We start from the raw sequence: 26,150 nt of genomic DNA on the forward strand, positions 1-26,150 counted from the left end.
TATGCTGTTCAAATAGTAATGAAACAAACTGGCCCTTCTCAGATCTAAATACTTTCTATTAAGTAACCTAATAAATTAAATTAATTACAGTGCGACATAAGGGAATTCTTATTTAATTAATAGCCAAATATATTATTAACCTATCCACATACTGTACAAAATGAAGCTTCTGACCACATTCACTTGCAATAATTGTCAAAGATGGTAATGCCCATTAAAAAATCAAACAGTTAAAAGTAGAAGATAAATATATATTGAGTAAATATAATGGTTTTGAAGCCAGTTGTGATTTCAGTTGACTAATAAATCGTTAACTCAGTAAGAAATGCATTTTGCTATTCTTATTAAGAGATCAGGTACGCTGTATATTTTGACAAATGTTTAAAATTGTCTTCTGAAATTATAAATTTTATTTTTAAATGATATTATGGGAATCTGTAGATATGTAGACTTAGAAACAGTAATTTAATTTAAATGAGATCACTCTGATTGATAATACAGGCCATTTTCAGTCATAGTCTACTTTTTTACAATCATAATAGATCTGCTGCCTGCTAACTAGTAGTTATCTCTTGTGTGGCAGTTTATTTAAATGCATTTTAAATAGATGATCTGAGCGCTAAAAGTACATCAAATTGTAGGATGCTTCATGTCTGCAAAGTAATAGCAGAAAAGTCAGACATTTATTTATTCAGTGTATGGCATACAATGTCAGGGAAATCTACAAATGCTAGACACAATGCAGTCCTGACAGGCTTCATTGCTAGTTCATTCTGTTCAGCGCTTGGATGTCTATCCTTGGTGCACCAAAGGGAGCAAACTAGTTTACATCAGATGATTAGCAGAGCTCAGATTGCTGGCTCTTCCAGGCTCCTCCACCAGTCTTGACTCTCCTCGTGTTACGTTGCTTTGTGTCTGTCCAGGTCCAGTGCCAGCTTCTGCTTTCTGCACACATATAAACGCAACAAGGTTTTCCCCACCAAAATAGCACCCTGGCCATTTAATACTTGCAGTATTGCTTGCTTTCAAACTGTTAGGTGGGCAGGAGCTAGGGTATGAGCAATGGGAGCTTACCCTGACTTGTGGAGCTGGTCTCGAACCACTGGAGTGCAGACCATTTCTAGCCAGCAGTTTCAGCATCATTAAGCCACTGCACCACCACATCCCCAGATCAGACATATTCCCCATACAAACTTTGTCTTAGCATCTACCGGAATATAAAGAAAATAAGATTAGAACTGAATTTTGTACAAGTTTTATAATTGGTTTATTTTCTGTACAGTTAAACTAAATTTAAACCTATGAATTTTTTAAATATCAATTTCAGCCTTCCTGAAAACAAGCTTTCTCAAATATGGCGAAAGTGAAGAGTACTTCTGTTATGTATATTATTGTAATCCAGTTGCTAATCCAACGTAATGAATCTAATTGCCTATTGGAAAAGAGAAAGATAACATAGATAACAGGAAGCAATTATAAAAACTATTCATTCTATGTATGTTCTGGATGACTATTAAAACTGGCAAAACTAATTAATAAAATATCACTTGTAAAGAGCTATATAATTTAGTTCAAGTAGAATAAGGAATATTTATACATGCTGGTCTTTTTAATTTTTATGCTGATCAACTGGGCAGGTCTTTGACATTTCTAGTTGGGAAACTAGAGGTAGGCCAGGGGTCGGCAACCCGCAGCTCTGGAGCCGCATATGGCTCTTTCATCCCTCTGCTGTGGCTGCTTGTCGCCGGTCAGCTCCACAATTGATAGGGCTTTCGGTTAGGATAGGTAGAGGAAAAATGACGCTGTGCTAGAAGGAAACTCTATGGTGGGGGAACCGGACTTTTGGTCGGCAGAGGAAAAAGGACGCCATGCTAGGAGGAGACTCTATAGTGGGGGAACTGAACTTCCATGTTGGCTCCAGAATTGAACGGGGGGCTTCAGGTTAGGACCTTTGTGGCTCTTTGAGTGTTTGCCAACCCCTGAGCTAGGCCTTTCCTGGGTGGTTAAAACTGCTTGGGGAGTGACTTGTGATTGGATCCATTAGTTTCTCTGAGAAATGGGGTGGTCCCTGTGACACTGAAATGACACAGTATCATGTTCCCTCTTTAAGAAGCTATAATTCTGAACAATTGTTGTCCAGTCTCCAACCTTCTTTTTTAGGGAAGATTGTTGAAAAAGTTATGATGCAACAGTTCCAGAGAATCCTGAAGAAAATAGATGATCTCACCCATTCTTGTTGGGTTTCAGGCCAGAACATAGTACAGAGGTGACATTGATCATGCTTTTTTGATCGGCATTAGTATAGCTTCTTCTTGGATATGGATTCTGCAGCCTGACATATTCCCCAATGATCCATGTATTTTGTTTAGAATGGTTTTTCTGCATGCATGTCATCTGTTCTTTTATTTTTCTGTGTGTGTTATGTAAAAGGTCCAGAATTGGATGTTCTTTAAATCTATGTAATTATGTACAAATACATTTACTTTAAAATTATTTACAGTATATTGTACCTGGTTCACCTTGGGTGATTCCAAAATACTAAACAGGATCAAATTTATTAGGGTTCAGTTAAAAATAACCCTCCATCTCTATATAACATTAAATGATACAGTAAATGAAAAATACAATAATTCTTGAAATAAAACATTTTGTTATCTGTATTTTCTTCTCCATGTAATTAATAGTGTTTGCTACATTCATCTGCTGTTGGCATGCAAGAAGCTCATTTTGTACAAATCTTTCAAGATTGAATATCAATAATGTAATTCGTATGTTCCTGTGAAATGCCAATCTTGACAGCTGTTTCTCTTTAAGTGATCTGTTAGTTAATCTATTCATCAGTCTTTTCCATATGAAACTTGTCAGTTACTTTCACAGGTTGTTCACTTCATTGTTCATATAAACAAGCTCTTCCAGGTCCATCATTTTTCCATTTTTTGACCTAGCAATGCACAGTACTTAACAACAACATAGTCATTAGATAAACCACATAATTCAGCAGCGAATTTCAATTAGAGGGACTCCTTTGGCAGTTAAAATTCATTCATGGCATAATACTTAGTATTGTTCACATTGATCAATACTTTTCTGCAGACTTCCATTTCACAGATAATACATTCTTTGATGGTGAAGGTTCATTCTCCGAGCTTGTGGGTTGATTTGTGAACATTTCATTTCCAGACTAGGTAACATCTTCATATAGGAGGAAGTGTAACTGTTCATGGGTCGTCTCACACAGCGAAAGTCTGCCAGGGGCAACAAGTTTAAGTTTGCACACCCTTATAACTTTGCTATTGTGGTGAATATATGTAGCTCAGGTGTAGGATGAGGGTAAAGGTTCATTCTCCGAGCTTGTGGGCTGGTTTCCGAATGTTTCATTACCAGGCTTAGTAACATCTTCAGAAATGATTTTGTAACCATTTTTCCGAATGTTTCGTTACTAGGCTAAGTAACATCTTCACTTCTGAAGAAGTTACCTAGCCTAGTAACAAAATGTTCGGAAACCAACTCACAAGCTTGGAGAATCAACCTTACCATCATCCTACACCTAAGCTATAGATATTCGCCACTATAACAAATATAATCTTTTTCTACAATAGTTTCTTCCCAACTAAAGTGAAAGAAGGATGCTAAGAAACACACCAGAGTTTTAGTGCATCAGTATTGCCATCTGGTGGTGGTTTATAACAGGAAGCATCATTCAATCTACATATAGCAAAACTAACATTTGTCATATTTCAGTTTTAAAAAAATTAAAAAGTTTTAGCATGAAGATGTTATAATTCAGTTATGGAAGGATTGTATCTTACATTTCTATTTAGATTTCGTTCAAACTAATTCTCTTTAGCAACAGAAATAGTACTTAGACTTATATATTACTTCACAGTGCTTTTACAACCCTCTCTTAATCGGTTTACAGAGCCAGCATATTGCCCCCAACAATCTGAGTCCTCATTTTACTGACCTATGAAGGATGAAAGGCTGTGTCAATCTCGAGCCTGGTGAGATTCGATCTGCCAAACTGCAGGCAGTTGGCAGTCAGCAGAAGTAGCCTGCAGTACTGTATTCTAACCACTGCGCCACCATGGCTCAGTGGTAAATTAAAAACAATTCATCTTTCTCAGTATATATTTTGATAAAAGAAGACATACCAGTTCTAGTTTGTTTATTCTGATGGCTGCATATTATTTCTATTTCTGATGTGTACTGGAACATGTAATACAAAAATGAATTATGTGAAAAATATTAAAACATTTTCTGATTTCTAGAACTAGTTGGATTACATTTATTTCTTTAAACTTCTTGCTGTGCTTGTAAATAAAATAAAAGCTAAACTTTTCTAATGGATTCAAATTGTAATAAGTGAGACAGTTACAATGTGAAAAGGTGAGATGTAAATAAAATGAGTCATGGATACATCTATCCAGTCAATCTCTTTTTCCCTTTCCATCTTTTTTCCCTACTCTTATTCAGGCTTGAAATATCTCCTAATAACATCTCTTGCTAGATTAAAAGATAAAATTAGAACAGTCCCTAATTAATCATACAAAAAAAGAAAAATATGTCTGCTGTTGCTTTATAGGAAGGGGGGGGCACAGTATTTCCCCTCCTCTTCTTACAGGTAATCATCTGTATGAAGTGGGTAAGCATATTTGCTTCCCTAGGCCAGGGTTCTCAGATTATTTAAATTTCAGGAGTTCTGCAAGAAAGTAATGAGGTTATGTAAAATACAGGGAAAAAAGTTTAAAGTAGGTTGGTGGTGTCCATAGCAATTTTTCTAAGATACAGCAGAAAGAATGGGGTTTGTCAGTTGATATCCAGAAGTTTCTCCCCAAGGGCATTTTGCTCACTCTGTGTCTAAGAGGTAGGAAGATATATATTTTTTAATAACAGTTTGAGTGACCTGAAAAAGTTTGAAAAAATCCTGCCCAGGTACTATGCTTCAAAAGCTTTTGATGACTGAAATTATTACCAATTACAGTACATGAAGGTTTAAATGTCAGCTGGAAATAAATAGTTCATGTGGCTTTATTGTGGCTAATGACAGAGTAGATTTCAGCAGACTGCCTGTTTTGGAAATTAATGGTCTTTGAGAGATTAGCAGTGCTAAGCGTTTGCTCGTTTTCTCACACATAATCTGTAGATTTATAGATAAATGTGGGGGAAAGTGAATTTCCAGTATAAATTTCCCTCAAAAAGATACTGATTCAGGAAAAAGCTAAAATAGTCTTCTAGCACTTGAGAAAGCATGGAGAGAGTGGCAGTTTGAAATGCAATGCCATAATTTTTGTTTTACAAAATTAACATTATACATTTATTACAAATTCAGCACTTCTACTATATTGTTCTACTTTTATGTTTTAAGCAAATTTCCATGCAGCCATAAAGTTGGATCAACCTCTGGCATCTAAATACTTTCATCAATTAATTTCCCAGGAGAATTTTCAATTCTTTAAGGATAATTTAGTAATCTCTTTGACCTTTCCTATGCTTTACCTGTTCTTTTACCTCTTTCAAACTTGCCAATCTTTTTCTAGGCCAATTTTTTGCTAGTCATTGACCAAATATGTAAATACTACTACTACTCACTAGATTTGCCTTGTTTGATTATATATCCAGATATTATATATCTGCTTACTGTTCACATCCAGGAAGCAGTGATTTCCTTGATGTGAATTTCCTCCACGCAATTGTTTTTTTTTCTAGTCCATTTTTAGTATGTCTCTAAATTTGAAAGTTTCCCTTCATTCTATAGTTGTTCCTCAATAGTTAGCTTGCATTTCCAAACACTATCACTTAAATGTCTATTGCTTAGTTATTCTGAGCATTTTTGTCACAGAAATATCCTTATCCTTTCATGATCTTGCTTAAATTTATAATTTTTCTCATTTTTTTAAAAAAACTTGGAATCTAGCATAATTCTGTGATCAATTAGCCAGTGCCATCTAATGCCTGGAACTGTTCTAACATACAACTGTAACCTCTCCAAATTTGAATATGATATTTTTCCATCAAAGTTTGATAGAGATTTTAGATTGTATAGGGTTTTACAGAGATTTTTCATGAAGAAAATCTATTGTTAGGAGTCAAAAACAACTTGACGGCACATAATCACAGCTTATTTTTTTCCAGGCTTCAGTATTCTTAATTAATCCACTTCTAAACTAAATAGTATGATCAGTGGTGGGATTCAAATAATTTAACAACCAGTTCTCTGCCCTAATGATTTCCTCCAACAACCAGTTCACCAAACTGCTCAGAAAGTGAACAACCAGTTCTGGAAAATTAACACCCGGCTCGTAGTGGTGTGAACTGGCTGAATCCCACCACTGAGTATAATGCAAATTATAAAGTCACAGCACAAGAAAGAGAGTGGGTGAGGTGCAATTTCTATCTTAGTGTACATCAGAAGTCACTAGGCATTATCAAGTCCCACAGTTATAAAATACATATATCTTTTTCTTTATACAGGTAGCAATAGCAATAGCAGTTAGACTTATATACCGCTTCATAGGGCTTTCAGCCCTCTCTAAGCGGTTTACAGAGTCAGCTTATCGCCCGCACAGTCTGGGTCCTGTGGTCACCCACCTCGGAAGGATGGAAGGCTGAGTCAACCTTGAGCCGGTGAGATTAGAACTGCTGAATTGCAGATAACAGTCAGCTGAAGTGGCCTGCAGTACTTCACCCTAACCACTGCCCACTTCGGCTCCTTGACTTACGACCACAATTGAGTCCAAAATTTCTGTTGCTAAGAGACATTTGTTATTTGAATTTTGCCACATTTTAAGACCTTTTTTGCCACAATTGTTAAGTGAATGACTGCAGTTGTTAATTTAGTAACATGGTTGTTAAGTGAATCTAGCTTCATCGTTGACTTTGCTTGTCAGAAAGTCACAAAAGGAGATCACATGACCCGGGACAATGCAACTCTCATAAATCAGTCAGTTGGCAAGCATCTGAATTTTGATCAAGTGACTGTGGGGATGATGCAACAATTGTAAGTCTGAAAAATAGTCAAGTCACTTTTTTTCAGTGCTGTTGTAACGTTGAATGATCACTAAATGAACTGTTGTAAGTTGATTACCTTATAATGTAGTCTACCTTATAAAGAAAATGGATCAATTTTTTTTTCATATGTTGGTCATCAGGGGCCTTAATATGGGAATACAAATTAGTTTTAACACTCCATCTACACATCTTTCTAATTAGGAATTATTCACTACCCGCAACATATCAGAGAGGGCAATAGTAAACCACTTCCATATTGTTACCACAGGAAGGAATGTGTCACCAAGAGCTGAGCTTGACACAGGAATATACCAATATACTCCTATTTCGTGGTGTCTTAAGATGTTTTCTTTTAGCTAGCACAGGTGTTCTAGCTTCCCTCAAATGCTTTGAACAGTTACAGCCTGGAATTCTTGAAACTGTCATCCCAACATATCTGGATGGTATTCAATTAGGCAATGCTGACTTCACCACTTTGGTAGCCTTTCATGGTAGAAATATAGCTTGTTATATTCTTGTGTGTGTGTGTGTGTGTGTGTGTGTGTGTGTGTGTGTGTATGTATGTATATAAATGGTTTAGAAGGAAAAACTATCTCATATATCTAGCAATTTAGTAGCATCAAGGGTTGGCAATGGTCCAAATTTGGAGAAATGCGCAGTGCTTTATAACGTTAGGCTCTGGGAACAATGCTTCCTTGCCCTTTCTGCCTACTGAAAATGGCCAGAAAATGACATCACTGGTTTGAATGACTGATTTGTGTGTTTGCTAGAAAGGGGCAGAGAGAAAAGTCATATACTTTGTACTGATAAATTTAATACTGCAAACGCAGGTTTAGGGCAAAGAGATTTTTTGCCTGGATTCTGATTTTGCACGGCAAATATTAGTTAAAACCTTGTAAAGGTTTGTTACAATTCTAAGTAATCCTATAGGAAAAGTAGAGCCGAGGTGGCGCAGTGGTTAAATGCAGCACTGCAGGCTACTGCTAGATCAGCGGTTCAGCGGTTCAAATCTCACCGGCTCAGGGTTGACTCAGCCTTCCATCCTTCCGAGGTGGGTAAAATGAGGACCCGGATTGTTGGGGGCAATATGCTGACTCTCTGTAAACCGCTTAGAGAGGGCTGAAAGCCCTATGAAGCGGTATATAAGTCTACTGCTATTGCTAGAGTATAAATCTAACAAACAGCACATATAGCTATTAAAGTATCCCAATCTTCAGATTTCATGCTACAAACACTGATAGAGAAGTGGGTTTTTTATAATTATATTTTAGTCATAAAAGATTTATGATTTTCTATCAAAAAATTGCTGTAATAGGTAACAACTAGCCTAAAATTTGTGAAGCTAAACCAACTTTTCTTGGTTTAGCTGGCACAAATTTGTAATTTCCAGATAGACAATATTTAACTGATGATTTGTAATTTCCTGTCAAAAATTGTAAACTGGTTAATGCAAAAATGAAAGGGAAAATTTACTGCAAAGTATATAGTATATGCAAAGTATATACTATACTATATCCAAGAAATGGTCAAGAAAAATGGGAAGTAAAATACTTGCTTACGCAGTTCTGGTGCATACTTAGTTGTTACAAATTAAATTACTATTGATTTATAATCTTAGACACATGAAAGGAGAAAGGTCATCAAGGGCTTATTGGAAAATAAGACAGCAAAGGTTTACCATTAATCCTTGAGAAAAAAAAATTGTGTGACCCAGGAATTTAGAGGAAGACTTATAAGGCTAATATATCCCTCTTTGATTTGTAGAATCAGTGTTTCATCCACATATACTCAGGCATGCAGAGTTTACTTTTAATATTTGAAAGTAACACAATCATCCAGGAGACTATAGAGTGCCCTTATGTAAAAAGGGATACTACTTTGGAAACACAACATTCCAGTTAGTGCTGGTGAGAGATCCAAAGAAACCATAACTGATTGAATGAACTATTGGTAATTTCATTGAGCAGGGTTAAATGCTGGTGGCTCATTTTTCTAATTACTAACACTAATCCTACATGGTTTAAATGCAATCCATGGTTTACCTAAGCTTCCAAGGTGGTAAGAATATGGGATCTGGCTTTACCTACAAATCTTTTGCCCCTTAACCTATGTAGCCATGGGTGCTGAAGCTAACATGCAGAAGGAGACTAGGCGAATATCCTAGAGATATTCCCTTTTTATGGAACTTCCCTTTGATGTTTATTATTTCTTATTTATTAAATTTGCTGGCTGCACATCTTAATACAGGGTAACACTGGATGGCTATCAGTCTCACATGGCTCAACAAAACTGTAGTGCAAGCATGGGTGCTTTTTTGATAGACTCTCTGGAGTCTACCTTCATGTGACAGGGTCAGTATTATGGTGCACCAAAGCATTATGTCATGATGCTGTAACACATAAGGACAATGCAATCCAAAGAGCAGATTATCCGAGCTCTATAACCAGAATTGGAGGGTGGATGGAAAGTACCTTCAGAGATTGTTCCTCCAGTGCCATTGGGTCCTGGCTGCAAGGAGGTTTTCCATTGTTATGCTGTGAATTTTTACTTGAATAAAAGAAAAGAAATATAAAAAGAAAGAAGAAAGAAAATGCAGGAAACAACAAAGGAAAAGAAGCAAACAAAGGAAATTAAAGGAGTGACTTCTGACTTCTTTACAACAGTTACAATCAAAATTGTTGTCCTCCTTCTCTCTTAAATGTAACAATCCATTCATCCCCTTATTCAATATTATTTCAATTGTGCAGTCTAAAAACCATTATCTTAGCTCGTTCCATTTTCAGCAAAATCCATAAAGTGTTCAATATTTTACAAAAGTATTTGTTATCTTCTCTTTTGGTTACTTCACAACAATTCCATTTTGTACAAATAAAATTATGTTTATGTACAGTGAAAAAACACCATGCTAGAACAACAGTGAACACATTTCATAGGATTTTGTGTCAAATTTTTACATTTTCCCAAGGAAATCCAATTCATTGGTGTAGCCCTGGAATACAATTAGCCTAATATTTCACTTTGTAATTACTAACACAGTGTTTCTCAACCTCAACAACTTTGACATGTGCTGACTTCCAGAATTCCCCTGCCAGCATGAGGAAATTTAGCCTGGGAATTAAAGTCCACATAGCTTAAAGTTTCTGAGGCTGAGAAACACTGTCCTGTGGACTCAACGAAGGCAGCCAATGTCTTTATTTCCATCTGATATGAGTTTGAAGACTAATTTACTGATTTCAAAAAAGTGTTTCAATACTCCAAACATTTTGAGCATCTTGAATTTTTTCCCCCTAGAATTTTCATGCAAGTTCATTTTTTTTAGGATCGAGGGTTGATCCATTTGGTTGTAACATGAATTGACTGGCTTGTTGCCTGAGCTTGACATTATGAGCTAAAAGAGAGTGACTAGCTCAAAGTCATCCAGCTGGCTTTCATGGCTAAAACAAGATTAGAATTCACAATCTCTTGCTTTCTGGCCCAAACTGGAAGAATCACTCTTCGTTAACATTTTTTGCCTAAGCAGCATGTAGAGATCAAATCAGAGTCAATCCTAGTTAGCATTATTGCCAGATGCTACTGAAATTAATCCTTAATATACTCTGATGACAATTTCTGCTTTAAGAATAACAAGGATGCAGACCAAATAAGTCTTGTTTTAAACTACTGTTGCCCAGGAGTTCTATCTCAATCTCAACAGCCCTTAGTGTATGTATCAATTAACTCAAAGGGCTAGTCTTAGGAAAAAAGATCCATGGGAATGAAAATGAAATCATGTTGGCTGTTCTTTTAAAATATTCCAAATCAACTGCTTGAGGTGCCATTCTCCAGTTCCTCACCAGGAAGGAAACAAGCTCAGGTTACTTCCTGCCTTAGTAAAGCAGATAAAATAACCTCTTATTGACATGATGGAGGAGGTTTGGACAGTCACTTTCATTATCTTCCTCCAATAAAAATCCGTAGGTAGGAGTCGTTTCCCATGGCAAGTTGGGGAATTCTGGGAGTGGAAGCTCATATTGCTGGGGTTGAACAACACTGCAGTAAACCAGAATGACAGCGGAATCACACCGCGTCGTTTTATAAAGCAGTCCGTTTTCCCTAACTCTCCAGATGTTTTGGGCAGCAGGTTTTTCCTTATCCATAGTCAGCATTGGAATCCGCTTGGGATAACACGATTCCATGGTGGGGAATTGAATGGCAGTGAGTGACTGCAGGAAGAGTGAGGAGCGGCACCACGAGTCATCAAAATAAACCCGGCTCCTTTAAATCCCGAGGATAAGGAAGAGGGCCGAGTCCAGCGAACGGCGTTTGCGTACAGCGCAAAACTTTCAAAATCCCCTCCTCCCTCTCCCTTCCCCCCCCCGCTTTCTAAGGGAAATGTCACGCTCTACGTACTTCCGGTTGGGAGCGAGCGTCGAGGGTAGAAAGAACTTCTTTTCGCACGGCAGGGAATGTTGTCAAGGCGCGTGCGTGTTGTACGGGATGAATGTCGGGTTTTCGGGCGTGAGTTTTTTAAGACGGCCGGAAGTGTCCAGAGAGACCTGAGCGGAGCGTTCGATTCCTCTCTCCCCTCCCTCCCGGCGGGCGCGATGGAGCCGGGCGCTTGAGGGCGGAGCGGCTGCCTTTTACCCCAGACATGTCAGCCGGTCATCTCGATGCAGGTAAAGCGCGACCGGTCCTTTGCCCGCTGACTACACCCAGAAGCCGAGGGGCCGCCTTCCTTCATCTTTGCCGGGCCCTGCATCAGCGGGCTCTGACCTCTGCGCCGCATTCTGGCTCTTCCTTTCCTTCTGGGATCGGAGGCCTTGGCGCCGAATGCCTCTTTCTGGAAGATTAATCCTGGAGAAAGACTCCCGGGCGTCCCTCCTCCCCCCCCCTCGTCCTCCCACCCGGGGTTGCCGCTTCGTGGCGCTGAGGCTCCGGGCTTTGCAGGAGATGGGGAAGTGGCGACTCCTGGCGTGCACGGGGTGGGGCCGCTGCTCGGGAAAAGTACTGCCTGCGGGAAATGAGCCGGTCTTCTCACGAACTTAGGGCGCGGGAAGCTGGGGCTAGGCCGTGTCTGGGCCAGCGCTTTCCATTCCGAAGCGTTCCCACTTCTGAGTAAACGATTTGCACTCGGGTTGGTTTGCTGCTACTCGGAGCAAGCAACCTGTAGAGCAGGGGCCAACCGGTGAGGATCAAACTGTGGGCTCGATATTCGGCTCAGGCATATACGGAAGACGAGAAAGACAATCAAATGCCCTCCAGATGTTTTGGACTTCATCTCCCATCAGCCCCAGTTAGCCCAGCGAATAGCAAAGGATTGTGGGAGTTGTTGTTCAAAATATCCGGAGGACACCAGTTTCCTGTATTTTGGGTAAACGGATTATCATCGGGCATGTCTTTTTCTTTTCCCTCGTTTATAGGCGGGGTTGTTACTGATTTTTTTTTTAAAGGATTTTTCTCTCCCACACAATGCATTGGTTAATTGAAATACCATTAAGGATGATGTTCACATTTATTCTCTGTCCTGAATGTATTAGTTGCTATTTTAATATTTTGCCAAAGTTTATAAAAAGGAAATTTATTATACTGGTTTAGTTTAGGATTATATTAAATACAGAGTGCAAGAAGTTCTGCAAAATACTGAGGAAATGATAAGAGGAAATGATAAGTATGAGGGAAAACATGCCCTACCCTGGATGCACTACTTAACTTACGGGAACAGCTGTAGTTCTACTTTAGTAGCATTTTAGTAACATTAGAGCTACTTGTGTTACTTTCCCCAAAATCTTGTAAAAAAGTAAGTCCTTCTGAAGCTAGTCAGAGAATTTATATGAAAAGTCTTCCTTGTTTTGCCCACAGCAGGTGGCAGCACCTAGCTGGTCTTAGTTGATCTCAAAAAAAAAAAACACCAAGCAGTATTGGACTTGATTAGTACTTGGATGAGAGACCACCAGGAAATTCCAAGGCTATAAGGTAGACTGGGGAATTTTAAAAAGATCAGCCTTAAAGATGGCAATGGCAATTCCCTTTGTTCTGTTGTAAAGACAACTACATGAACATGTTCCTATAGCATCACAAGTCAAACCTGACCTGAAGAAATCTCCTTTTCTTGCTATTTCTTATTATTTTATATCATGCCTTAGGGTAAGCAGGAAGTTTATTGATTTTCCCTACTAAGTTGCTTTAAACCGTTTCAGTGAGAGTGCTGCATTCTTGTCCTCTGTGAACATCATGTAATCTATCCAGGTATTGATCATATGCCAATATGTTGATATTTGTAAAGTCTCAAAACTTCATTAATTCAAAAGAATGATATCTAACATATTCCTTATACCTTTTTAAAAACCTCCAGAAGTATTTATCATAACTTCCTGATTTAGAATCTTGGGGCTTCTATTTGCTGCACCTATTATTTAGAGAGACTTTCTTCTTAGTATATCTATCATAGTACTGATGGATATTTTATACTTAACAAAAAAGGCCCACAATTTGTATGATGAACATCTTGCATAGTCACTGATCTCATGCTCGTCTTACATTGATTCTTAAGATCTTTGTAGCTAGATTTGTTTACCAGCTTTCTAGCTATAATTTAGTATTTTCTGAAGTTCAGCCTATTTTGCTGAAAACTTGTAGGCAATCACAGTTTAACAACCTACACCTGTATTTCTGTGTTAAAACAGTGTAATTGTATGGATTTCTGTTGTGCATATGTGAATTAACCCAAAAATAAGCTTATTGAAGATTGTATAAAACGTGTCATATGGAAGTAAAGAGTACAGAATATATAATTGAACATCATAATACCATTTCATTTCATGGACTAACTTGCAAAAAAAAAAGTATGCAAATAAAAGGAGCTTCTTTGCATATATGGGTAATCCTAAAATAAACAGTATAGTTGTAAACTTAATGCCATTTGAAAATATCCAGAATTTAATAATCCTTGATAAGTTGTTTGTTTCTTTTTAAATTGTTAAACATATTTATATTTAATCTTTCAAAGATTTGCAATTTTTTTCTGTTACCCTACTGGCTTTGCAGCAAGGCTTTGATGAAGATTGGCGAAGGTTGATTGTTCCAGGGCTCATAGTACTGAGTTGACATTAGATATTTTTTCCAGAGCTAATTTAACATTAAAACAGAGTGCACAGAGCCATCATTTATTGTAGTTCAACTTGCAATATTTTATTTTGAGCTTGGGAATTTAAATACTTGAGAATCTTTTTTTATAAAAACATCTGTGCAGTTTATGGATTTGGCAGTACTGAAATTTTATTCACTATCATTAAAATAAAAAGTAAGAAGCAAGATGTATGTCATATTGGTCTTCCATTTATGAGATGGAGAAGGAGAAAAGCTGTATGGTCATCAGGAGTCAAAAATAACTTGATAGCACAAAATTTATGAAATGATCCTTCTCTCAGTTATGTGTATAACTCCAGGAACCCTCTTGGGTTGTGTCTGTATGCATGCTCCCTTTTATCTTGGGGAAATGATTGATTTTCGATAAAAATATAGCAGGAGTTAAGATCTGTGGCTCACCAAATATTACTGGTAAATATCTCTCAGCTCCATCCAACATTAGATGAATGATGCTAGTGGTGCAGCAACATTTGGATGACCATAGGTACCTGTTCCCTTGCAGAAAACTGTGCATTGCGCATGCATGCTGACCAGCTGGTCTTTGGGTTTCTGCCGCTTGGGCATGCACGAAGATCAGCTAGCCAGTGCGCATGCGTGCACTGGAAACCAGAAGAGTAGCTGGCAATAGTGTGTGTGCCCACAGAGAGGGCTCTGCGTGCCACCTCTGGCACGTGTGCCATACCTTGTTTCCCTGAAAATGAGACATCCCCGGATAATAAGCCCAATTGGGCTTTTGAGTGCATGCGCTAAAATAAAACCTCCCCCCCAAAATAAGCCCTCCCCCAAAATATTGCATCACAGCAGCAGCCATGAGGTGACCATGCTCACCGCCTCCTGAATCTCAAAAATAAGACCTCCCTAAAAATAAGGCAAAGCCCTTATTTCGGGGGTCAGAAGAAAATAAGACCCTATCTTATTTTCAGGGAAACACAGTAGGTTTGCCATCACAGTTCTAGGAGAATGTAGGGTGTGGCACCCTGAACTTCTTTCCCATCCCCATCTACCTTGGGGCTCTGCAATTTCTTGATTTGAACTCCTCTCTGATGGAACATACTCCCTCCTTCCATTTATCTTCTTGACCTCTGCTTGTTTAATATGTCTCCTTAGCCTGGTAGCCAGTGCTGCTATGAATCTTTGTTTAGCAATCTCTGGAGCGCCAGATGCTGTCAGACCCTTGTTTTTTTTCAGTAGCCAAGTCTTATCCTTAATCTTCATATCCTTCTGTAATTCCACCAACTGACTAACCTCTCTGAGTTGTCTTTTTTTTTTACATTTCCGTTTATGAAGGTTATATAGCTGTAAGTTTGAAGGCCAGCAAACATTCTGCTGTCCAGGCAAACTATTGTCCAATTTCCTTTTTAATGTTAATTGGCAGTGAATCTTGTCACATAGATTTCAGACTGTTACACTTCATTGTTGATTCTGAACAGCCTGGTTTTGTAAAAGAGCAACAAATCTTTGATATATTGGCAATGGTGTTTTTTTGTTGTTTTTTTAGAGAAAGTTGAAATAACCAGGTTTTGTTGGATGCAAACAAAACCTTTCACATATTACAGTAAAAATTTCCGGATGATATCTTAGCCAAACATAGATTTCCTTCTTCTTTATTAATTGGATTAAAATGTAATAATTTAATTATTTGGCCAAGGTCAGTATTTCCTCATCAAGATACTTCTTGGAATCTTCACGAATGCCAATTATCTTCTTGTATAATTAAGTATTGATAAGATATATTAGGCATAAAAGTAATTGGAGTCAAGTACACTCTTTTTTAATTATGAAAGTTTTCCATCCAAATATATTAATACAGTAAATGGTTGGTTACATTATCAGATTACCAAATTAGCTAGAGTAAATCTCATCCTGTAAGATCAGTTATATCAATGGAAATTTATAAATATTGTTTTACTTGAAGTTTAGATTCATTTAAATATCCAGTGAGTTCTTGTCCCACCTTAGGTACAAAGCTGGCTGGGTGACCTTGGGCAAGTCACTTTCTTTCAGCCATAGGAAGAGTGTTATGGCAAACACTTATGAAAAATCTTGCCAAGAAAACTTCAGTGACTTGTCCAAGCAGTCTTTGAGAATTGAACATGATTGAATGGAAGAAGAAGAAACTTGATCAGGAACAGTAATATGATTGAAGATATTAATGTGATTTTGAATTATATGCCAAACATTTGGAATTTATCACATGAAGAACTACTGTATGAACATGAGTTTTTAAATTACTCTTTTAAAAGTAAGTGCCATCCCCATTTAAAACGTTACATGGATGACGTATATTTACTTTCTGCTTATGAACTGGACCTTTACTGACGTAATGGAAAGCTCGATCAGTATTATGTTGTGTGGCCAAAGTTTAATGTTATGTTTAGAAACTGACTGTTTGTAAACTAAATAAATAACAAAAGCTAAATATAGGTTCTTCGGTGTTGCAATGATATTGTCTTTTTGACATGGTGAAATCATATTCTCTCAAGTTTAAAGACCATTTAGCACTTTTTTTTGCAGTTTTATTTGGGGCTCGTTTTTACTTTGTTTCATTTTTGTTCCTTGAGTGTGTAGAAATTCTCAGTCATCCAGGTCATGGTTGTCCCAAAGGTGCTTTTTCAGGAGGCAACTGGACTTTATTGTTTTTTCTTTCTCCTCATCCAAGAAGCTTCTTTAGCTCTGACAGGATCCTTCCATTCCCCACTATCCTGTCAGAGCTGAAGAAGCTTCTTGGATGAGGAGCAAAATGTCTTTTAAAAAAACAAGAAAATCCAGTTGCCTCCTGAAAACACACCTTTGTTCATTGGGTGTTTTAATTTGGTTCCTTGCGAAGAGGCGTATCAGGTAAGTACCAATGCCCTTTTGTGGTTACAGGTGAGAAATGAGTGAGGTGCACTTTTTGGTGGAATATAAGATGCCTTTTTCATTTCTTACAAGTTTCTTTAACTTTCAAAAGACCGAGTTACTTAGTTTATGCAATAGACAAAACTATAGCTTGCTTGAACAGTAATAAATAAATCACCATTATGGTCATTAAGCTATAAATCATGTTTTGCTCAAAAACCTGCAGTAGTTTAGGTGATCATATATTATGCTAAACTGAAAATCAACAGACTACCCCACAGTTTAGCTCGGTGCAGTATATTTAAAAACAAACAAGGAATGGCTGGCCAACCAGTGCATAAGTGGCACAAATCAGAAAAATTGTTGATCAACTGCCATAGCAATTTCTATTGTCTGGTGCTGGACCTTGGCCTCAATTAGCAGCCATTCGGTTTAAATTCACATCAGAATATTCTGTATGAATCACTGGTCTGTGTTAGGAACAGTGTTAACCAGATAAAATTTAGTTGATGAAAAAATCTTAGTAGTTTGGTTTCCACAAAATACTAAAACATGGAAGCACAACACATTATAACTTAACATTGTAAGAACCAAATCACAAATCAAATACCAAACTACCAAAGTCTTTATTTCAACTAACTGTGGCACATGCAAACTATTTCATACAGTAAGTCCATATCAGAAAATATTATCTTATTTCATAAAAGATGAGAACTTTGTTTCCCCTCCCCCTTAAAGTACATAATTTAATTTGATATACTACTGCATAGTAATGGTAAATCGGCTGCAGAAAGATATAGCACACAGTCATTTCAGAAAACAAAAGAAAGATTTGAAATCTTTGAATTCATTTTGCAAAGTTTTAAAGTGCAGCAAGCAGAATGAAGTTTTATAAATGGAATTGTATAGGAAGAGAAAGCTAAACCAAATCTTGGGTGGGAGTGATAAACTAGTTTTAGAAAGTGTGTTAATAAGGATACAGTAATTTTAAAACTCCAAAACTGCTGATTTGAGATTATAATTATGACTATTTCACATTGGCTTAAGCTCTGCAGAGCCAGGAATTAAAAAGTAATGCAAAAGGGCCTTATGACAATAATGATATATATACAATACTATATTTAAAACTCAGATATTTTATAAAGTGACCAAGCACTGCACCAACAAGAGGTATTTTTGTTGGTACCATGATCTGGATTTGAATTTTCACACATCACAGATGTGTAATTGCTTTTTGATCTTTTAAGCTGTGGTACAAATTGTATTCCATTTTCTTCTCCAGGAAATAAAAATGGACTCTTTAGGAAGTCAATAAGAGAGAAGGAAATCCTTTTGGATATATCAGTTTCCTGTTTAGTGCAACCTTTCTTAGTTTGCATATCATTGTTACTTACATAATTTCATTTGTTTGTTCTTTGTGAGGGAACATTGTGCTGAATTTTCCTTTTGTGTTGAGCTGGACATTCTGTCATATAAAATATGTGCCAGAGGAAAAACTTGAATTAATAAGCTTAATGGTGTCTTTTTTATAGCCTGTTTGACCATCTCTAGTAAGCTACATGTCCATACTGAACAAAATAACTTTTCCCTGAATTAAAATACCTGCATAATATATATGTATATCTATGTCTATTTCTATATTTATATATGTATGTGTACCATACGTATATATATTCAGTGCTTTGTTTTTTTTAAAACCAAAGCGATTACACAGCAGATTGGACTTCATAATGTATAAGATTTAAAATATATATGTTTAGTTTCATGCTTCCTTTTTCAAATATTTTAATGAAATTCTACACTTAGATTTTGTTCCATATGCATGTCTTAGAATTTACCAAAGAAGGTACTTCCATAAAATACATTATTTGTGGAGTATATTTGTTTCCATTTTCATGGTTAAATTGGAAATATAGTTATAATTCTGACATATATTAAGCAAAACTATGCTTAATTTACTGTGTGTGTGTGTGTGTGTGTGTTTTCGTAGATTTTCACGGGTGTAGGTATGCTGGTCTTGTTATATTCAGGTCTTTTTCCGTGTAAGATTCAATCTTACACAGGAAACAATCTTACACGGGAAAAGACCCGAATATAACAAGACGTGTGTGTGTGTGTAATGTATATATATCTTTCTTGATGCTGCTTGAGATTGGGGAATAGTCATCTGTGAGGGTTTATGCACATATCAATAGAAATGTAATATATGGTAAGGTATAAGCTCGGTTTACAGAGTATGCTTAAACATACTTTACTGAATAAATCACAAGGGATAGCTGGCAATGTTTTTAGCTCACTGAATAAACTAGGCCACTGATTCTTTTTTTCATCACTATCACACCATCTTTTCAGACTGTGACATCTGTTCAAAACTCGGGATTTGTCATGTTTGCTGTAATGAGAAAGAATAACTAGGACAGACTGAGGCAGGAATTAACATATCATACTAAATTAAAACCAAACAAACTACATTGTGGATCAGTGTAATGTGTCAATTAAATTGTGGTTTGTAAACTATAGTTTATAACTTCATATATCTGAACAAAATTTGCTTATAGGCCTCGGTCTCAGAGAGGGTTAATGTTTTAAAGCTGAAGAATATTTTACAGACAGAGTTTTCTTGGAAGGCTTTTCTGCATGAATACAATATCCATATTACTTTTAACCATTAAAAGAAATAAAAATAATTGAGTGTTTATGTGTATCCGATATAGGTGGTACTTGTTTAATGACCACTCATTTAGCAACTGTTCAAATATGGTGCTGAAGAAATGGTAGTTATGACAGATCCTTATACTTAATATTGGCTGTGGTTTCCCTCCCACTCACCTGCCCCTCCCTCCCCCCCTCTCATTCTATACACACACACATCTGTATTTGTATCAATAAATCTATTTGTAAATGAATTACATGTCTTCAGTGGATATTTTCACTTGAATAATAAAATGCAGGCGTTACTCCTGCTGTAATAAACTTATTGTGTCATATCTCTTTTGCTGATCGTAGCATAAACCTTGCTATAAGATTTGCTTCACTCGAACCAGGTTTTGAATGCAAGTGCTCTTTTAGGATTGATATTCCTGTAATATATTCTCTGCAGATCTCAGTTTCCACAAATGTGGTATTTGAATAACTTTTATAAATTTTTCATCAATTGTATCCATATTTAGAATTGAAATCACAGAACATGTCTATGCGTGTTTCCCCTTCATTTTATAATTTTCTCTCTCAAGAGTAATAAGATAATATGTGTGGGCATCAATAATCTAAAAGGGTTTAATGACTGATCGCAAGCAACCATTCGAAATTACGATAGACCTCCCCAGAGCTATTTTAGAACCCATTTTCTAATTTCTGACAACTGCATGAGCACATGACCCCATGGTCACATACTGCATTTTTGAGTGCTTGAGAACTGGCTTGCAGCCATTGCAGTATCCTATGGTCATGTGATTGCAATTTTTGGTGTATTGTGCTGGTTTCCAGTGTTTACTTCCAGTTTCTGGCAAAAGCCTATTGGGTAAAATTGATTTGATTAATGACCACAGAGTTAGCTTAATGATTTACATCTAAAAGGATATTCTTTAGTCTCATAGGTTTGCTGCTGCTTCAATAATATAACAAATGGGGAGAATGGATTAAAAAAAAATCAACTGAATAGTCAAACAACCACATTATTTTATTAGATTACAGTATTCATTCCAATTCCTTTTTGAGTAATTTTATGGGTTCCACCAAACCTGTTTGTTCACAATCGTACGTAACGACATTAATTCTTTATTGTTTCATTTCAGGTACAGTCTACTCTGCAGTATAAAGGCATTATGTACTCAGAGTGGAGGTCTCTACACCTTGTAATTCAAAATGATAAAGGTCACACCAGCGTACTTCACAGTTATCCTGAAAATGTGGGAAGGGAGGTGGCAAATGCTGTTGTCCGTCCTCTTGGCCAAATCTTGAATTTGTCATCAATGGCTGGAAATGAAAGTTTACTAAAAACTGACAAAGAAGTAAGTATTCATCTGCCCAATTTTTAATTCCACTTTATGTATGTATGTCAATAAGGTTGTTTCTCTAATTTAAAAATAGCAGTGCTGAGAAACAGACATTTTTGTCTGTTTCTGCACTCTGATAGAATGTATTCCACAATGAATTATAGCAACAGCAAACTATCATTTGAAAATAGATATTGTCCCTAATTTGATGTAGATTTGTAACTAAATTTCTTGTTCTATTAACTAGACAGGATCTGTGCCCAATATCATATGACAGTTAGTCCTCAAATTATGAATATTTGTTCAGCAATCATCTGAAGTTACACTGTTGGTGCCAAACAGTTCTTACTCCCAAGACCCTGAACCTACAGCTTTTGCAATGCTCCCATAATCAAAATTGATCTACATAGCAATCCATCATCAATAAAGGAGAATATTTGTAGGATTGAAATGAGGGGTCCTTGGTGCTTGTTTTCTTGAAGACATTTCATTACCTTAACTAGGTAACATCATCAGTGCTAGTCACCATCACTTTTTGACTGCAGGGATTCTTTAACTCTGCCCAATGCCCATCTCCCACCATGCCTGCCTTTTTTGGCCCCTCATAGCCCTGTGTTCCACTGTCCTCAGCTGACCATGTTTGCTTCCACAAGCATACCTGGCCTGGCTCTTTGTGAGGCAGCTGCTAGCCAAGATTACATGTGACAGTTTCATCATGAGACCTGAGGAAGAAGGCCTCACATGTCCAGCAGCTGCTTCATGAAGGGCCAGGCCAGGCTAGACCTGCCTTGTCAGCAACAGGAGCAAAAAGATAGCAAAGGCCAACTGAGGCAGTGGAGGGCAAGAAGGCAATGGCTACTGGGTTGGGGCTTCATACCGCTCAGGTGGCTGCAACTTTGTACTGCGCTGCTGGGGCTTCCAGGAATGGCTGCACTTTTGCGCTGCTGTGCTAGGGCTTCCGGGGAATAGCTGGGTCTTTGGGCATATTGCTGGGCCAGGCTGGGACATCTGAAGTAACATTTTTGATAACTGTTATTTCAGTAAAATTACAGAAAAATATCAAGCCTATTCTTGTTACATATACATTAATTTAATATTATAATTATCAGTACCAGTATTTAAATTGTTTTACTTTCCTTTACTCTGTGGTATGTAGGCATTATCCATACCATGTCTGAAATGTATGCATGCATGCATGGATCCTTTTTTTTTTGTTCACCCCTGGCTTCAGTCTCAACAGCATGAAAGAGTTTATCTTCATCTTGCAGCAATCATAATTTTTTCTCCACTATCCTGGTACTAAGAAGTCACCTGTATTGCAGATATTTATATTAAGAAAAGTATGTGGGAGGAAAGGATTGCTTATCATTGTTGTTTGCTTTGGAAAGCATACAGCTACAAGTATATTTCAGTAACTGAGATAACAACTCCAGGAGGTAGAAAATGTTTATTAAAAATTTTTGACACTATTATTTGTAGAAAATTAATGATTTAGCTGCTGCTGGCATATGAAAAATGTCAATTTAGCATACCTACAATTTAATAAAATAGGCTGGGAAATAATTCAGAACAAGCAAAATACTTTTTACTTCATAAAATAATTATAGGGTGGCTTTAATAAGTTGTCACTTATTACTAAAGTGCATCAAGAAAATTCAAAGGTTAAATTTACATATTACGCCAAGCCATTTTTAATTCTAACTGTGCTTTAATTAAAAAAACCCTTACTGATCTGGTTCATATCTAAAGCTACAAACCACACTAAAAAAAGTTAAGGTTTTCCTGTCCAGTTGTGTCCAATTCTAGGGCACAGTGCTCATCTTCATTTCTTGGCTGAAGGAGCCAGCGTTGTTCAAAAATATTTTTCATGGTCATGTAGCCAGCATGTCAGAAGACATGTCTAAAGGAATTACATTGTGAAATTGATGTGTGTACTTACACACTATTCACCTAAAGAGCCCATTCAGACTGGGTGAGAAATGAAACATCCCCAGGGGGCATATATGCCCCCCCCAGCCAATTTTCTCAGACTGAAGAAGGTACTTCAATAAACGGCAAATTTTTCAAATCAACATAAAAAGAACTCCAGTTTCTATTATTCAACTTCCAGACAACTGTACCTGGACGACTGAGAATCTTCATTAACATCTTGTGTGGTTGTGTCTGCACTTTTTCCCCACAAGTAATTGAGGCTCATCAAGGTTTTCTTTTGCTTACTTGAAACAATTGATTTTTGTAATGAGTTTAGAAAAGATTTCTCTTTAACAATTCTCCCATGTATTGTGTAAACAATTTTGTACTGAGGATTTGTGGACAACTACACCAGCATCAGGTAAACCTCTTAGGAGATCCATGGGTTCTGTTTTGCAGCTGTGTCCTATTTTTCAACTGTCCTAGCAGCTATTTTTATGGTCTTCCATGGCTTGTCTTCACTTCAACTATTTCATGTAATTGTGTTTCATGTAGAATGTTTCTGAAATTTCTAGCTGGAAACAATTAGAGGTACTTTTATAGTCTTCCACTCCTTTTTAACAGTGAATTATCTTCTTTCAAATATTAAGACAGCTGCTTATAAAAGTCTCTGATTGTTGAAAACAATCGTAACTCAAGAGTTAAAATAACAATATTTGTTTAATTCACCTGATTAATTGTAGATATAATGAATGAATTACCTTTTGGTCCCTATTAACAACTTTACAGTAAAATAGAAATAAAAGAACAAAAAAACACTAATCGGTCACAAGGACTTTTCAAAGTTCGGCACATTACATATTCCTCATTATCTTGAATCTGTGAATATATGGATGTAAATAGTAAGCATACATTCAAATCTGCAAACACGTGTCATGTTTAACTTTGTACCATGTATAGGCATGTTAAGTTCTATTCACTATGGATTCAGTGAATCATACAAACAATATAGCTTGCTATACATAATATTTCTTGATCCAAGTATTTTGAATGTAGCTGATAAAGAACTGGATTTCTTTTTTCAAACTTGATTGCTTATATTTTTGCCACTGCTATTATTAATACTGCTCTATTTTTATTTCCTTAGGTAAAATGGACAATGGAGGTGGTTTGCTATGGACTGACTCTCCCTTTGGATGGTGAGACAGTGAAATACTGTGTTGATGTATATACAGATTGGATTATGGCTCTGGTTATACCTAAAGATACAATTCCTCCACCTATTATTAAAGAACCAAATCTTTACGTTCAGAGCATTCTAAAACATTTACAGAACCTCTTTGTACCTAGGTAAGTAGTGTAGAGCAAATAATGTTATGCCTCTATAAGTATTAATCAAGACAAAATAATAATCCATACTATCAGCCATCATTTATCTTAAAACTATAGCTGATTCTTGTTTTAGATTATTCATATTATTAATTGTAGAAAAATCTTGGTAACTTTTGTTTTAGGAAAGTGTTTTAACTGGTATTTATGTTTTTGAGTCAGTAAAAGTTTTATTCTTTAAAATGCTGTTTGTAAATTTTCAACCATCTTAAACTCTGCAACAAATTACCAGCAGTTGAAGTAAAATATTTAAGCTAAAAATATAATGCACCATGTGTTTCAAGCTCTTCTTCCTTAAGCAGGATCTCAGAAAGTGGTATATTTTTTAGAAGAACTCGTAGGTATTTTGAATTCAGCAAGGTAGTTCAGAAATTTCACATTATTCTACTTATTGCTAACTTTAGATGCTTTGAAAAATCTTTTTATGACTAACTCCTCTTAATCCTACTTAACCAGGCCCTTGACAGTACTAGGCAACAAGATTCATATGGAGTTTCATTAATTAAGTTTAATGTCAGGAAATGTTAGAATAGAGAATCTTTGGAAATGCAAGAATAGAAATCAATTCAGCAGAACTCCCACTCTCATTTAAAAAATAATTTGTTAAATGAATCTGTTTTTCCTCAAAGATAAAACTGAAGGACTAGATACCCCTTTTCCAGTATTGTAATACCAATTTGCTGTTAGTGATGTTTTGAAATACTTGCTCTTGTTTTCGAACTTTAATCTTTGCAGCTACTTGTTGCAGTTTGTGTTGTTAAGGTATGTTTTCTTCTTAATAGGCAGGACCAAGGTTCCAGTCAAATTAAATTGTGTTTGCAAGTTTTGAAAGCTGTACAGAAATTGGCTCATGAATCAACCATTATGGCTAGAGAAACGTGGGAAGTTTTATTATTGTTTCTACTGCAGATTAATGATACTCTTCTGGCACCTCCAACAGTACAAGGTTAGACATAACTTTTCTTATTCATTACTTCCCAATAAACTTTTAGCTAGAGATTATATAATTAAAAACATTCTGTTTTAACATTTTAAAGCATCATAATCCTAAAATGATGCTGATATATTAGACTTGTTTTCTAATATTCAGTAAAGTGAAAGTCCTTTTTTAAAACCTTTTCTCCAATTTGTTGATACCAGTACAATGTTTTGCAATATTTGTGAGCCTCAGATCAAAGTCTAATCTATGTTGCAATAGACCCCAAAATTTCTCATACCCACAATCCTGGAAATAAAACACTGTTTCTTCTATATGTTATTCCAAGAACTTGTCCTAACCTTATTGGAGACAAATAATAACTTTCCAATAAGCCCCATGAATTATATTCACAATATTTTTATATTGTGCATATTTGGCTGATAAAATATTAGCCCAATTATATTTTTGCAAGTGCAATAAATTAAAACAATCATCTACAAATGTTAATCTCAATTTAGCTAATGAAATTCTTGGATGGCTGTTTTCTGAATAACTTGTTTTTACGAAAATATTTATCTGGAATTAACATTAGAATACCTCACAAGACATACTTCAGAAGAGATAATGTATTCATTTTAATAGTATTAATTATATCCTACAAATTTAATTTAATTTTAATACATCTAAATCAACCTGTTCTAAAAGTTTCAGTATTTTTATTTCTATATATTAGAAGAGTTGTTGGAAATAACATTTTCCAGGAATTTCATATACGTATACATGAAGTTTGCTAAATACCGTATTTATCGGCGTATAACACGCAGTTTTAAAACTAAAATTGCAAGCTTAAACCCTGCCTGCGTGTTATACGCCGATACTCCGGGTGGCAGAAGCCCGGGACCCAGTCAAATTCGCTGCGCAAGGTGAAACGGCCGGCAGCAGCCCTGCTCTCCTGCTGCGGCTTC

At 36.4% G+C, this 26,150-nt stretch overlaps 1 protein-coding gene and 1 long non-coding RNA gene across 6 annotated transcripts in view; one reads left to right on the forward strand and one right to left on the reverse strand.

Moving 5' to 3' along the window:
• Positions 1-547: 547 nt before the first annotated feature.
• LOC116509596 lies at positions 548-11,475 on the reverse strand. The gene is made up of 4 exons (XR_004255517.1): positions 11,398-11,475; positions 9,480-9,555; positions 1,075-1,207; positions 548-945 (listed from the first exon to the last, which is right to left on the reverse strand). It is a non-coding gene; the product is annotated as an uncharacterized LOC116509596 (long non-coding RNA).
• RALGAPB (Ral GTPase activating protein non-catalytic subunit beta) overlaps positions 11,401-26,150 on the forward strand; it is a 66,377-nt gene continuing 51,627 nt past the window's right edge. For all 5 annotated transcript variants that reach the window (XM_032218814.1, XM_032218815.1, XM_032218816.1 and 2 more), the window contains exons 1-4: positions 11,401-11,663; positions 20,766-20,981; positions 24,025-24,227; positions 25,049-25,212. In XM_032218814.1, the coding sequence (XP_032074705.1) occupies positions 11,658-11,663; positions 20,766-20,981; positions 24,025-24,227; positions 25,049-25,212 (589 nt within the window). In that variant the 5' untranslated portion in view covers positions 11,401-11,657. The remainder of the gene's footprint in view (positions 11,664-20,765; positions 20,982-24,024; positions 24,228-25,048; positions 25,213-26,150) is intronic.

The sequence above is a fragment of the Thamnophis elegans genome, chromosome 5, assembly GCF_009769535.1.
Source record: "Thamnophis elegans isolate rThaEle1 chromosome 5, rThaEle1.pri, whole genome shotgun sequence".
Classification (NCBI taxonomy): Eukaryota; Metazoa; Chordata; class Lepidosauria; order Squamata; family Colubridae; genus Thamnophis; species Thamnophis elegans.